The sequence below is a fragment of the Polistes fuscatus genome, unplaced genomic scaffold (genome assembly GCF_010416935.1).
Source record: "Polistes fuscatus isolate 324 unplaced genomic scaffold, CU_Pfus_HIC Scaffold9, whole genome shotgun sequence".
NCBI lineage: Eukaryota > Metazoa > Arthropoda > Insecta > Hymenoptera > Vespidae > Polistes > Polistes fuscatus.
The window spans coordinates 6,548,711-6,563,816 of NW_025113173.1; the positions used below are offsets into that span (position 1 = coordinate 6,548,711).

Genomic DNA, 15,106 nt, shown 5'->3' on the forward strand with positions numbered 1-15,106 from the left:
TTTGTTCTTTTCGTATCATAATATTTTGTCATTATACTTTTTGGTTTCCCTTTTTGCTTCTCTTCTTTAACAAACAATACATTGGACAAACACGTGGAAGTTTTGTTTCTAGCTTTTCTTTCTCCCTTTTTTTGATTAAAGAAAGACAATTAATATAACAATCCTTTTTCTCTCTTTCTCTTTCTTTCTTTCTTTCTTTCTTTCTTACGATTTCTATAGCAAACATTTATATAATAGATACAGTAACGAAATTGCTGACAATCAGTTTTTCTTTGGTTTTTTTGTCTTTTTCCTTATTTTCTTTTTATTGATTATTCTTACAAATAAGATAATTCAAGTGGCATAGGAATATTTATGTATTATTAATATCACAATGATTCGAAGAAATAAATTAATTATGATAGATCATACATTGTCTTGTAAATATTCATTTCAAGTAATTGTAAGAGAATCGATTATTTCAGTAAGTTCAATTATCAACTGTAAAATAAAAAAATATTCCTTTGTCACCACACCGCACATGTGTGCACGATCACATTTCGTCCTACTCTTTCTTCCTTTAACGTTTAATTATAATTATTTTCTTCTTTTTCTTTTTTTCTTATAGTTTTGGAAGATAAGTTTTAAACAAATATACATACGTGTGTTTAATGTGTTTATACGCGCTTGTGTAATGTGTTGTGTGTATGGATGTGGATGTGTGTGTGTGTGTGTATTTTATATTTTTGCCCTTTAATTAAAACACATATATCACGCGAAATAAATTCAATTTTTATTTATTGCGAGTAAAAAGTAGAAGGAAAATAAATCAATTTTATTTATAGACGGTAGCAGAGAGTTTAGTCTTCTTTTTTTCTTTTTTGGTTTATGCAAAAACATCGTAATTTAAAATTTGGAATAGAAATAATATGTGTTGTCTTTTTTTCTTCTTTTTTTAAATATAATATTTTCTCTTTACCTTTAATTATATTATAATCGATTATTGCATAGGCCTCTTCTGTTTCTTATCTAACGATAAAGAAAATTTTATAAAAAGACAAAACAAATCTAAAATTTTAATTAACATAAACAAATCAAATCGATCGTGTGTTTTGTAATTATTGTTACATTTGATATGTCAACGGATATGCAGAAGCACGAGAGAGAGTATACATGTAATATATAATACGTGTAATATATTTCTTCGTGTATTCTCAGCCCCTTTTTTGTTTATTATAATAATAGATCATTAACAATTAACGTATCGTTATTATAGAAAACTTTATATTCAAATGATAACTTTTTTAATATATATATAGGACGTTAAAAATAAATAAATATATTATTATATATAATTTAACAAATTCTATTTTGTGTGTATGTGTGTGTGTGTGGAATATAAACTATTTAATAATAAATAAATAGATAATTATTTGATTTATCTTTAAAGAAACAATTAAAAGTTGATTATTACATTTCACAATTCAGCATGACACTTGTTTAGGTGTACTTCGTTGTACTCTCTCATTAAAAGTTTCATTTACTCAATAAAACGTGGCAAACATAATTTCAGATTTTAGTTGTGTGTGTGTGTGTGTGTGTGTTTGTGAAAATCTTTCCTGTTAGGATACTTCATCCTAAACACAAATTGCTTTTTAATTAACAAACGTAGAATTATATTAGCTTGCAATTAGTCGAGTCTTCAAAACACTTAACACGTAACAGGCTTAAATAAGATATAACAACAAAATAAGTTGCTATAATAATAAATTTACAATAAATATATCAACGATAAATTTGGATGAAAAATGATTACTTGCCAATATGCAATTTTACGTGACAAATGACATTATTGTATTATTATTACAAACGTTGATCGATTTTACTAGGATTATTATATGCAATGTCTAATAATTTATTTCAATTGTTACATACTAAAAAGGGATTTTGAAAGATATAAAGCAAAATATGGAATATATATACCGTATATCGAGAAGCAAATCGATTTTCTCGTCGAACCTGCCGACGATTATTATTATTATTCATTTTTAATCGAGCATTAGATCATTTTTATAAATGCTCTGGAAGTTAGATGATAATAACAATAATAACTATAATGCATCATAGTAATAATAATATGACGTATAATAATAATAATAATAATAATAATAATAACAATAATAATAATAACGACAACAATAACAATAATAATAACAATAATAATAATAAAATGCTGCTTTTCTTTCGCAAAAATAGCTAACATAATTAAGATTTTCCTTCCTTTATTCCGGTCATGAGAAGAGAATGCAGACATATTTCTTTTCTCTTCTTTTTTTTTCTTTTTTTTTTCAATTAAAGACATAAGAATTGTAAAAATGCGAAAATCGTTGCTTGTGAAAGAAACGCAGCAAAAGAAAAGATCGACTGAAAAGATAAGGTCGTGTCTCTGAAAACAAACTTATATAAATTATTAATGAGAGAGATTATGTAAATTAATAATTATACAAAAATAATATATTTATATTCGATCAATTTGAAATAAAATAAAACGAATGTTAACAATTGTGCGTCCTATAGTATATTATATATATATATATATATATATATATAAGTAAAAATATTAATTTATATTATATTTACAAAACAGTTTCAAATTGAAAATTCGAATAAAATCATTAAGAAAATAATAAACTAATTATATATAAAAAGAATAAAAGAAAGATAATAAAAAAACTATAGAAAATGTTTATCTACAAATTGTTTTCGTAAAATTTGAATATGGAAGAAAATCTTATATATCGTTAGAGAAATAATTTCTATTTTTGTGAGACTCGACCATTATTTCAATCTGGATTGCTATATCGAGAGGGGGAAGTTACTTTACTAATTTCGACTAATCGTGCGGAATACACCGACTGACAGAGAAGCACAATAATAATTAATAATTTTTTTGCATATTTTAGCGAAAAATGATCGTTCCAAAACATCGACAAATATATATATATTTATACATGTATATATATACATATAATATACATATATATATGTATACATATATATATATACATAAAAATAAATGTCACTTTTTATGTGTTACGTCTCTTCTTCTTCTTCTTCTTCATTTTTTCTGTCTATATATTTCTTTTTGTGTAAATATTATTATTATTATTATTATTATTATTATTTAGTTATTATTATTATTATTATTTCTTACACAAATACTGGAATCATAGAGACGTGACACGCTCTTAAATGGCTAGAATAATTTATATTTATACAAATTATGTGTATGTATATGTGTGAGTGTGTGTAAACGTATATATATATACACGTTTGTGTGTTTGTGTTTGTGTTTAAATGAAAATTAATCGAATTATTTGAGGTAAGATGTACAACGAGTGTCACTTAAAATCCTACACCCCTTACTAAATAATAAAGATTAAAGGGTGTACGATTTTAAGGAACACTGGCTGTATGTAAGTATTGTAAGCTTAAAGATATAGGATATTAGAATGTATATTAAGCTACGTTACATTCCTTTTTTTCTGTTTTTTTTTTCTTCTTTTTTTTGGGAAAGACTAGATTTAGGCAAGACAGTTTTGTAAGTATATTCTTTCATTGACTCACACATTTATACTAGCTTACTCTTTCTTAAATACATGTACGCACTTTTCCTCTCTCTCTCTCTCTCTATTTCTTCCTATTTATTTGGATCTATCCTCTTCCTTCCTAACATTCACTCATTCACAGTCACTTTCTCTACTCTCCCCCATTTCTTTCGTTTTCTTTCTCTATTTCACTTTCACTTTTTACTGTCGTATTACTACCATTGCTTTTATTCATCTCATCTCTTCTTCAACTTATTCGATATATATATATATATTTATATATATAATCATTTGATAAACTTACTTATTAATTATTAATAATTACTAATAATGAAAAACATTTTCATTTGGTATTTTTTTTTTTTTTTTTTCGAGGGGGTTTGGGATAGTCCCGTAATTTTACATTATTTATTCTTATATTTGCCAATTGAATTCATCCAAAACTCGAAATAATTCTTATTTCTCTCTTTTCATTTCTCAATAAAATTTCTCGAGAATCGTCCTATTTTTGTTTTATAATCTTTCTTTCTTTTTTTTTTCTTTTTTAGTTCTATTATAATAATAATAATTATTATTTATTATTATTTATTATTATTATTATTATTATTATTTCAATATAGATAATATTATATCCTATCAACGATCTTGTATAAACTGCGTATTATCGGGATAAAATGAAACTTATATGTTTTTTTGTTACGACCGATAAAATATTTTCAAATAGCTAATTAAACGAATAGAGCGATAACAATATATTCGTGAACTTCTAGTCAAAATTGACATTTTGTTTATTTTTTTGAGCAATGGAGAAAAAGGAGAAATAGAAAGAGAAAGAGAAGAGAGAAAAAGAGATTGAGTGAGCGAGTAAGTGTGTGTTTGTGTGTGTATGTGAGAGAAAAAGAGATAGATAGATTAGACAGATAGAGAGAAAGAGAGAAAGACAGAAACAGAGAGAGAGAGAGAGAGAGGGAGAAAGAAAAAGAGAGAAATCTTTCAAAGCACGCTTTTCTATTATCGTATAAAGTGTTTGTTTCTTCTAACGCAATGTTTAGTATAATTAAAAAAATAATAAAAAAGGGAACGAAAAGGATAAAAAAGAAAAGAAAAATCCTCGAATGTTTTTCTATTCCTCGATTGGGTGCCGTTATACCGATCGTTCTTAGTATAATTATAGAGAGCTAGAAACAGTTATTTTTCTAACGAATTGATCCGTTTCTTTATCCTATTTTTGTTTTCTTTTTGTTGTTATGGTTTTTGATAACCGACACTTCGTCGCCTGTTTATGTATCGGGCATAATGATTAAACCATTTTAAGTATACATATTATAGGCTTTCATGTAAGTGTGTCTCCCCCTCTCTCCCTCTCTCTCTCTCTCTTTCTCTCTCTCTCCCTCTCTTTTTCTCTACCTCTTTCTATCTCTAACTTCCTCCCACCCTATTCCCTTTTTCCCTTTCTATCGACAATCAAATTCAATCGTCCCAAGTTGGAAAGTTTTCTTGTTGAACGAAGAGTGCAGTGCTCGACGGTGATTGGCTGTGCGATTGATTCGTGTAATTCGTCGGTGTACCTCCAAAGTTTGTACTACCAAATACGGGCTGTCCGAATGCGTCAAGCTGTTGACCCCCATAAATATTAGAATCCACGTTCGTAAACGCAGTTTGCTGATTATGCGGGGGGTGTCTTTGTTGATCGGTAACAGTCAACTCGATATTTCCCGTTGCACACTCGTTAACAACTTCATCCGTGTTTCCTTGAACGTTCCTTTCTTCCAAACTGCTATGTTTAATACCATAATAGAAGTACATTATGAAGCCTGAAATTTATACGACAAGTATGAAATGTTTCTCTATTAATTTGTTCATTTGAATAATTATATTATGAAATATTTGAATGAATCACTGTATATATTAAACGTACCAAGTATCATCCAAACTGTAAATCTAACTAGAGTCAAGATGCTAAGTTTGAAGATGAGGTAAATGTTAACAGTTACAGCAATGGCCGGAACAAATGGTAATCCCGGTGTTGTGAACATTAAAGTGTTTCTGCGAAGGAATAATACGATTAATAAGATAATTATATCGAAATTATATTCGTTTATTAAAACAGTATAGGATCTTTCAATCGTTTAATCACCTGTTTTGCGGTTTCCTACTTATGGCCAAAAGTATTCCAACGATCGCGAAAAACAATACGAACAATACTATCGTTGTAAAAGTGCCCATATCACCTTGAATCATATTTAAACAAAACGAAAAATGATTAAATAAGTTGCAGATAATTATAATATAAATGAAAATCACTCTGATTAATCAATTTTACTCACCCATTCTACATACAATGATAATATCGAAGATCAAAATTAATAAATACAAGATACCGACTAATTTCATGACATAATGACCCGATGCCTCGGTGGCGGGTCCTCTATCCACCCATGGAAATATGGCAGGACAGAGATATTGTGCAGCCTTAACAAATCAAAATTTTTAATACACATCGAAATATATAAAGGAAACAAAAATAAATTAAATAATTAATAAAAACGGTACCTGTAATCGGCGTTGTAAATAATTTAAAGGCGGTCCTATGATTGGTGTATTTCCAGGATATTGATGCGTACTTCCGCAACTTGATGCGGCTGCCGCCGCGTGAACACTACCGTAAAATTTGTTTTCCGTTCTATCGCTAACTAAATATTGATCATCTTTCCCCAAACCAACTTCGTCTTCTTCCGCGCCATAAGTGTCGTCAGAATCTGGAGAGGAACTATTACACCTTCTGACCCGTCTTACCTAAACAAATTATTAAAAATTATAAAATTATTAAATAATAATCTCGTAATAATATTTCTTTACCATGATACGTTGTCCATTATTAGTAGTCATTAATTCTGGTTGAGTTACTTGTGCAGTACTCAATGCAGTTGTCAATTGATCAGGTCTAAGTTCTTTTCCGTACGTTACTTGTCCGTTTACTTGAGTTTCCTTAGTCGGAGAACGACACGGTGTACGGAGACTTTGTGGAAGAAGTTCGACTAAATTGGTTGTATGCGGTTGATACCGTAAGATTAAGACACAAGTAGATACGAGAGTATACGCTAACAAGGTACCTGTATTTTTAAACAGACAAAAAATACAATTTTTCAATTTAATCCAACGGTAAATCCGTATGATGAATTATTTTGTTATCTCACCGATCGACATCATTTCTACCAAAACTTCCAATTGTATTAGTAATGCTGCGAATGCAGCGCAAAGACCAGATGTTAATGTGGCTAATGCTGGAGTACCGGTTGTTGGCCATACGTGGCTTAAAGTTCTATGATAAATATACATAAATGAAAATTAATTGATCGTATTATTAATAATCAAATAATTATTTGTATATAGAAAATATTAAACGATCATTTATTTTACCGAAAAATGAGGCCATCTTGAGCCATGGCATAAACTATTCTAGGCATTGGAAACATACTGCCGAACATGGACACCGTGAGACCAGCTAACGCACCTACAGCTACTATGTATTTGCATTTGTATGCACCAACGTGACCGAACATTTCGACCAATGCGGAATCTTGATCAACTTCTTCGTATGGTACTAATTAAAATAAAATCATTATTATTATTATTATTTTATTCTATCTTCATTTTTTGATTTGATTTCTTATTATTATAATTATATTCTCACCGATGAGAGTCAACACCATACTACTGGTAACGTAAGCTATGAGAATAATGATCAACGAAGAAACTATCGCTAGAGGAATACTTCGTTTAGGATTAGTTGCCTCTTCCCCGGTAGTCGCAATTATATCGAAACCGATAAACGCGTAAAAACATGTTGCCGCTCCCGTAAATACCTAAAATAATGAAACAACAAATCAATAATCATATCAGACTAGTATACGTCTGTGATTTCTTATATCATACAAATGAGATCCCCCCCCATTTCGATTCTTACCCCGCTCCAACCGAAAGGAAGAAATCCCTTGTGTTCGGACCAATTAGTCGAGTCAACATAGAACATACCAGCTGCCATTACGAAAACCCATACTGCTAGATTAATTGCATTTAGTACGTTATTAAACACCAAAGACTTTTTAACCCCAGCTGCCATCAGTAACATCATCAGTATCGTTATGATAAAGGCTAGGCAATCCGGTGGTCGTTCTGTTACGATAGAAAAACAACAACAAAAATACATATTCAATTATAAATTAACATACTAATAATAATAACATTAAATATATTCTATCGTTGTTACATCAAATTTATCCCAGTTGGATTTAAACCAAGTGTATCAGATGAGAATCATTTTATTCTTATTAATCCGACCCAATGAGATGGGTATATCAAATAAAAAAATAAAAAGAGAAAGAAATCGACAAGATAGAACTGAAGATAGAACGAGGAGAGTGAAAAATTAAACAAAGGAAAAAAAGCTCTCATCGTGACACAGGTGGATAGGTCAAAAAGCGTCCGAGTGTGTGCTTCGTTTGGGAACTAAGTTCGGATCGATGAGGTCCACAGGTGCCGTAAACTAGATCCGCGCAAGCGCCCTTACCTATCTCTATCCCTTTTGTCGTTCATCCCACTTCCAAACCTCCCCCCCTTCCCGACTCCCACCCTTTATCCATCCCTTATTTCTTCTGCCCACGATTTTCATGTCCATTACTATGAGATCAGAGAGAAACTTCATTCAATTGCAGGTAATATGGATATAATACGATGATGATATTAATACATATGCGAACAACATACATGTGTTTCACTTCTATATGTTTTCTATATAAAGAAAATCGTTTATGTGTTCGTATGAAAAAATACTCGGTGATTATTTCTATACCTATGTGTATATGTATATATATATATATATATATATATGTATATTTAAATATATAACGGTGTATATATGTATACTGTACGTGATGCGCACACGCGTTATTCGTGGCACGTGTTTTTTCACTTGATAACTTTGCTCATGTCCTACAGATCGCGGTCGAGTGTGTGTAAAGCTTGGTTGACAATATAATTGGAGGAAAAAAAAACCCTTTTACCTGACTTTTTCGCATAATGTACACACGATTCTTACCGTTTTATCGAATTAACGAGACGCGTTTAACTCGATTGAAATTAAAATATCAATAAGATAAAGTCGCTTCTAATTGAAATGTGAGATATATATATATATAACTGTCGTTTGAATAATTATAAGAAAAAAATAAATGTTATCTCAAAAGAAAATTGCCTTCAATAGAAAATACATATTTCTTTCTGTGTATTAGAATTATTGAAAACGAGGTCAAGACGAGTGAAAGAGTACTTAATTGTTAGGTACGAATAGTATAGGTAAGGTAGGATTCAGGGCAAGGTACATAGATAGCTTTTTCCTAATCGATTTCTCTCTTACTTCGAGGACACGTGCTACTGACAGATCTTACTAAAGTTAATTGAATTTCAATAGGAACGGGACTAAATTTGTTTGTTTCTTTTTCTTTCTTATTTCCTTCCTCTTCCAAACCGAAGAAAGAAAAATAAATTAACAAGGAAATAGTAGATGGGGGATAAGGGATGATTGGAATACCGCGAAAAAGATAATAAAACATTAGTATACTCACCAAATATGGTACCAATACTGTTAGCTATTGCTCCTGAGACAGCACCATTCGATAGGGCATCCAAGCAAGCGCTAAGGGCGCAAGCACAGGCACTGGTACCTATCAAATACTCGAGTACCATGTTCCAACCGATAATAAAAGCTATCAGTTCACCTACTGTCACGTAACTGTACATGTAAGCACTGCCAGTCGTGTGTGGTACTCTAACTCCAAATTCCGCGTAACATGCTCCTAAAATTTGAATCCGTGCGATTTGAATTTTTTCAAAGTTTTAGGGACTGGGGAGGAAGTTAATTTTTTTTCTCTCACGCGATAACAATGATTTACCTGAAAAAATCGATGCAATAGCAGCAATTATAAAGGATATAACTACGCCAGGTCCAGCAACACTGTGTGCAACCATTCCTGCGACTAGGTACATCCCCGTTCCGACGCAGGAACCAACTCCTAAAGACGTCAGGTCCAGAGTAGTCAGACACTTCTAAAATATTTATATAGATACTACTACGTTATTTTATCTTAATAGTTTAAACTTATATAGTATCGTTTTCTTTTTCTTTTTTTTTGATTTGGTTTGACATTACAAAATCTATTTATTATCTTATTATTAAGACGTTATTATATTAAAATTTCTTATATTCTTATTATTATTATTATTATTATTATGGACAAATAGCAAATATGATTATGGGATAGATCAGATTTGATTTTGACGGTTTACCAGAGATATTACGCGTCTCGGTATTATTTTTCGTACGCCCAATAATTAATGGTATTGAAAAAAAAAAAGAAAAAAATAAGAAAAAAGAAGAAAAAAAAGCAAAGATTTCGGTTTAAAAATAAACCGAGATCAATACGTACTGGTGCGAATGGCACGTCGTATACTTTACACACCGCGCATAGATCTAAAAGTATGTAGGTCTAAGAATCTATTAGCTCGAAAAGTCAGTTTAGAACTATTTATAAATCGATTTGCGAGATAAATTATTTCCATTTTGTTTTTCTTTTTAATTTCATTTATTTTGCGTTCACGGCTGCATTTCTTTTTACTCGAATAAATCGACTTTGATAGGTAATTAATTCATGGTATTTCGTTCCTATCGATAAATAAATTCATTTGCAATTTGTCTCAAGAGCTGAAATTAATTAAGAAAAAAAAGAGAGAGAAATACACTCCCGCACACACACACATACATACACAGATATGTATATATATATTTTACCTGTAATTTCTGCTTTGGATCAGCTGTATTCAATGTTTCTGGACTCGTTTTCGTTTGTTCACCTTGCAAACTGTCGATATTTTTTGTTCTTATTAATTTCCCGAAAAGCTCCAACCCCTTTTCACGGTCCATAAAATCGAGCTTCATTTTTCTACAAAATATATTTCATTTATATTATACAATGTTCATTTGTAAACATACACCAGTAAGACAATATCTATATATATATATATATGTGTGTTACATGTTGCGTGCGATAAAAAAAAAGAAAAAAGTAAAAGAACAAGGAAAAAGAAGAATCGTGCATGAATAAGTAAAAAGAGGTAAGATGTAAAAACAAATATTAAGCAGGAGACTTTAATGCAAGCCTAAGAGGGTCATATACGAGATATTACGAAGAGTTAGTTATCAATGGCAAATCATACAGCTAACAGCATATATAAATCAATTTAAAACCAAACCATAATTTCAAAGATAATGTTATACAAATTTCTAACACTGCATGACAACAATTTATTTTACATATGAATTTTTATATTTTTATATAATCTAACACATTACAAAGTGTTTTTAATTATTTTTATCGATTGTTAGAAAGAAATAAAGAAAGAAAGAAAGAAAAACGAGAAAACAAAAAAGAAATACAATGTCATTCGCAGATATATTATATAAAAATAATATCGAAAATATATATATTGGCTTTTCTTTTTTTTTTCTTTTTTTTTTAGCTTAAAAAACTGAAAGTTCCACTCGAGTTGAGAAAGGAGAGAGACCTTATAACATAACCCTGAAACCTACAGATCGATCAACGGCAATGCTGCCGGTATCTATGAAAACTAGATACGTCACGATTTGTTTATCTCGGATTAAAAGGATACCTAAGCTATGATACGACGTTTTCTTTTCTTTTTTTTTTTTTTTTTGCTTTTTATCGCGACAATCAAATTAGAACACGTACGTGGAAAATTAATTCATTGCGGGAAAATAATTAAAACGAATCGATTCAATTCTTTTTCTTTTTCTTTGTCATTTAAAAAAAAAAAAACACATAATCCAATGAATATTATATTCGTTTAAATAATCGGTTAATCTATTCCAATTAAACGTTCGATAAATGTAATTGATATTAGAAAATATATATACCATAAGGATGTTGGGATATTATTTTATAATTTTTCATATAAATTAAAAGTATTTTATGTAACGTATATTTGTAACGTCAATGTAAAATAGAAACTTATTCGAATAAGGATGGAATATGCATATTTTAACGACGTTTCTTTTTTTTTTCCTTTCTACATTGATCTGCAACAACACACAAGCTCCTGGCATGCAGTCTTTCGAGTATCGTCAAATTTACCCCGCCCTTTGCTAAATGCAATGAGAGAAAGAGAGAGAGAGACATGCGTTTAAATATTCTTCGATTATCTCCGACTCAAAAAAAAAAAAAAAACTAATGGAAACCAATTGATCTCATTGGTCGTGTTTCTATTCTTAATTGTATTATTTATCGAACAAAATAATTTCAGGAAAATGATATCATTTTAAATGGATGCACGATAAAACATCAAATATTGATTACATTTACTATAGCAAAATCGTAACATAAATTTCCAAAGTATTCTACTGCTACCCCATATAGTTGGCAAAGCAAGCTAGCAAGGGATGAAGTCATCAAGGACAAAGAGACAATGCTAGAAGAAGGGGAGGAAATGAACGCAAAATGTCACCTGCTGACTTACCTGATTTTTTTCTTTTCGATTTCTTCTCAACAGAAATAACGAGGATTCTTTTTTTTTTTTCCTTCTTACTTTCTTATTTTCTTTTTTTTTTTCGCGTTAGAAAGGATCACAGTCCACAGACAAATATTGCACACGAAACGAGAGAATTAACGAACGATCGCGGAGAAAAGCTTTAGTCGAATTTCATGCGTTCCTTTAATATTATCAATACTTTTCTCTTTTCCTTTTTATGATTTTTCCTCCTATTATCTAATTGTTCTTCCTTCTTTCTTTCTCGTCAAAGAAATTTCAATAGATAATAATAATCACGATGCTCGTTGAGCCAGGCACACCACTGTCTCAATTATTACACACATATATATATATATGTATATTATATATGTATATTATATATATATATATTCTTTTTTTTACTCTCTCTTAACTATACGTTTAATGCATAAATGTATATATACGTATATGTTCGTATATATATATATTATATATACAGACATATACATATACATATATATATATACATACACATATACACTATATATATATATATATATATATTTGAATATCTCTTGACTTATTCTAATGAATATAGATTTTTTTTTGCGAAATCACTCGATTCATTTCTCTCGCGTTACTTCATTAATAATAACGATAATAATAATAATAATTAATTCATCGAGTAATATATTCTTTTGATCGCGTTCACAAGAAGATAACTTTTATTCTGCAAACTAGGATAAAATGATATGTATTGTTGACAGCGGCACCAAAGGCGTTAAATCTTGAGGAAGATTCTGTTAGAAGACGACGGACCCCGGATTGTGTTTTCCCGGAGTTTCGCTAGCACCGATCCCGAACACCATACGAAACTGTCCCAGTCACCTTTCTCCTACACCTAAATCCGTTTTCTCAGCTATTCCTTTCTTCCTAGTTTCACTAAACTAATGAAAATTCCGGCACACGCAATTTTCTTTCTCACCCTTCCTCTTACTCTCTCTTTCGCTTTCTATCCCTCCCATTCGTTCTATCTATCTCTCTTTCTCTCTCTCTCTCTTTCTCTCTCTCTTTTACATTCGTTCTCTTTCTCTCTCTCTTGCTCTATCTTTCTTTCTCTTTTTCTCTCTTTCTCTTTCTCTTTCACTCCCTCCCTCTCTACACACACGGTTTCCGATGCTACCCCGAGTCACATTTTAGTGCGACACACGACTAGCAGTGGTTCGCGGGGTTAACACTTCTCTCTCTCTCCGTCTTTCTCGCGATTCTGCCATCCCTATTCAGCTAAATCAAGGGGTTATCCCCCCCACACCTCCTCCTTTTCAAATCATCCCTGCCATCTACCGTCTCGTTTCGCTTTTTCTTCCCTTCAGTCGATTTTCTACTATGATGGTACCTCCATAGGGGGTCATCCCTACCAACCGTAGCGCCCTCATACATTCCACCCTCGTCCTATCTTCCTGTCCAATACATCTATCTATATATATGTATACATGTATGTATGTATGTATACCGTAAGGGTAGTTTTTTTGACTACTTCCTATGATACAGTCATTGGACAAGACCGTCTAATTTTATTTTATTTGGTACATATTATAATCAATGATATTCTAGGATATATCGTAACGCATATGTTTGACATTTTGTAAGACAGCAGATTCGCATTCATGGATCTTAGTTTATTTAAAAGATACAAGGATTCAAACGTATCCCTGTCATAGGACTTTTGTATTATCAGCGTAGGCGTATTTGCGTAGCTAAACTACCCCCACCCCCTCCCCCACTACACTACTCTACTCTCTTGACCTTTCTAATCTATAATACTATCCTCTGCAGGATTCTGTTATTCCAAAAATGTATATTTATTTATTTCATATATAAGAAACAATACATTTTTTAGAAATAATTTCAAATATTTATTGTATTATTCTTTTTTTTGAGCGGGGGCGGTTAAGAGGGCCATTTTCGTAATTTACAATCATCTGTCCTGAAAATAAAGCTTAAAGTTTTTTCAACAAATGTCCCTTCGCCAGTTGTTTCGGTATAATCCCTCCCCACCAATCCTGAAAAAGGATTCTTCTATTGATGTTACACCCCCGCATGACTTTACTTTCTTACTCCCACTCTTTTTCTCTCTCTTCAAAACTAGCGCACCCACGCGTATGCTACCCTTCTTGTGTGCTGTAACCAAAGATTGACGTAACATCGTGTTACGTCAGAACGCCATTTTATACAATGACGCTTTCATATTTTCTATATGCAAATCTTTTTCCTTAATTCTTTTTTATTTGTTTTTTTTTCTTCTACTCTTCAGCAAATTAAAATTGTCAAAAATCTTGAGATCTTGCATTATTTCTCTTTTCTTCTATCGTATTTCTCTTAGAATTCGAATATTTCCATAAGGATAACATTTTTTTTAATTCAGATTCTATTTTATCAGATATTTACAGTGGTATTTTATCGTGGTATTCATGAATATTCCAACAATAAACGAAGAATAGTTTTATCCTATACGAAATGCATATTGCATCGTTGATTATTGACTTTTACTACTGGCATTAAAATTATCTATTTTGACTTTTAGATTATGCGAATTTTCAAGATGTCGCTACGTTACGGCGCCAATACCGACATGTTAGAAAATGATTTCAAAAATGATCTCTTTTTATACAATAGAGAAATGTTATTAAATAGATAAAAAAACGAATAAAAAACGAACAAGTATAATATAATATTAATTTCGAAATAAATTAAATTATTCAATTCTGTTTTATCGACATAGTTTATCCGTAGAGTTATGTAGATAATAGAAGAACACTATGTGACCGACGAGAATGTATAAGAAAATTCTTACTTGAAGCGAGTGATGGCGCTATGTGCGTACATTGTCGGTAAATTTAATTTCCCATGTACTAGCGATACCAGTGTTCGTAAATTGT

At 30.8% G+C, this 15,106-nt stretch overlaps 1 protein-coding gene across 6 annotated transcripts; it reads right to left on the reverse strand.

Moving 5' to 3' along the window:
* Window positions 1–4,823: 4,823 nt before the first annotated feature.
* LOC122525482 (cationic amino acid transporter 2) lies at window positions 4,824–13,173 on the reverse strand. Of its 6 annotated transcripts, none has more exons than XM_043648309.1 (15): window positions 13,153–13,173; window positions 12,177–12,510; window positions 10,435–10,585; window positions 9,539–9,692; window positions 9,212–9,442; window positions 7,555–7,763; window positions 7,282–7,453; window positions 7,008–7,191; window positions 6,785–6,909; window positions 6,447–6,700; window positions 6,141–6,383; window positions 5,915–6,059; window positions 5,725–5,818; window positions 5,506–5,633; window positions 4,824–5,401 (listed from the first exon to the last, which is right to left on the reverse strand). In XM_043648309.1, the coding sequence occupies exons 3-15, from the start codon at window positions 10,579–10,581 to the stop codon at window positions 5,058–5,060; spliced, it is 2,430 nt and encodes an 809-aa protein (XP_043504244.1). In that variant the 5' UTR covers window positions 10,582–10,585; window positions 12,177–12,510; window positions 13,153–13,173; the 3' UTR covers window positions 4,824–5,057. The 6 variants fall into 6 exon arrangements, with proteins under 6 accessions (XP_043504244.1, XP_043504241.1, XP_043504242.1 ...); XM_043648306.1 differs by lacking the exon at window positions 13,153–13,173 and adding an exon at window positions 13,056–13,146; XM_043648307.1 differs by lacking the exon at window positions 13,153–13,173 and adding an exon at window positions 12,987–13,146.
* Window positions 13,174–15,106: the final 1,933 nt, after the last annotated feature.

Bases quoted from the DNA above. Each gene is read 5' to 3' on its own strand.
- LOC122525482 (XM_043648309.1), bottom strand. From the start codon at position 10,581: ATGAAGCTCGATTTTATGGACCGTGAAAAGGGGTTGGAGCTTTTCGGG. The intron at 5,634-5,724 runs GTGATTAAACGA...ATTCCTTCGCAG, and splicing joins AGTAGGAAACCGCAAAACAG to AAACACTTTAATGTTCACAA. The intron at 5,402-5,505 runs GTACGTTTAATA...TATAAATTTCAG, and splicing joins TACAGTTTGGATGATACTTG to GCTTCATAATGTACTTCTAT.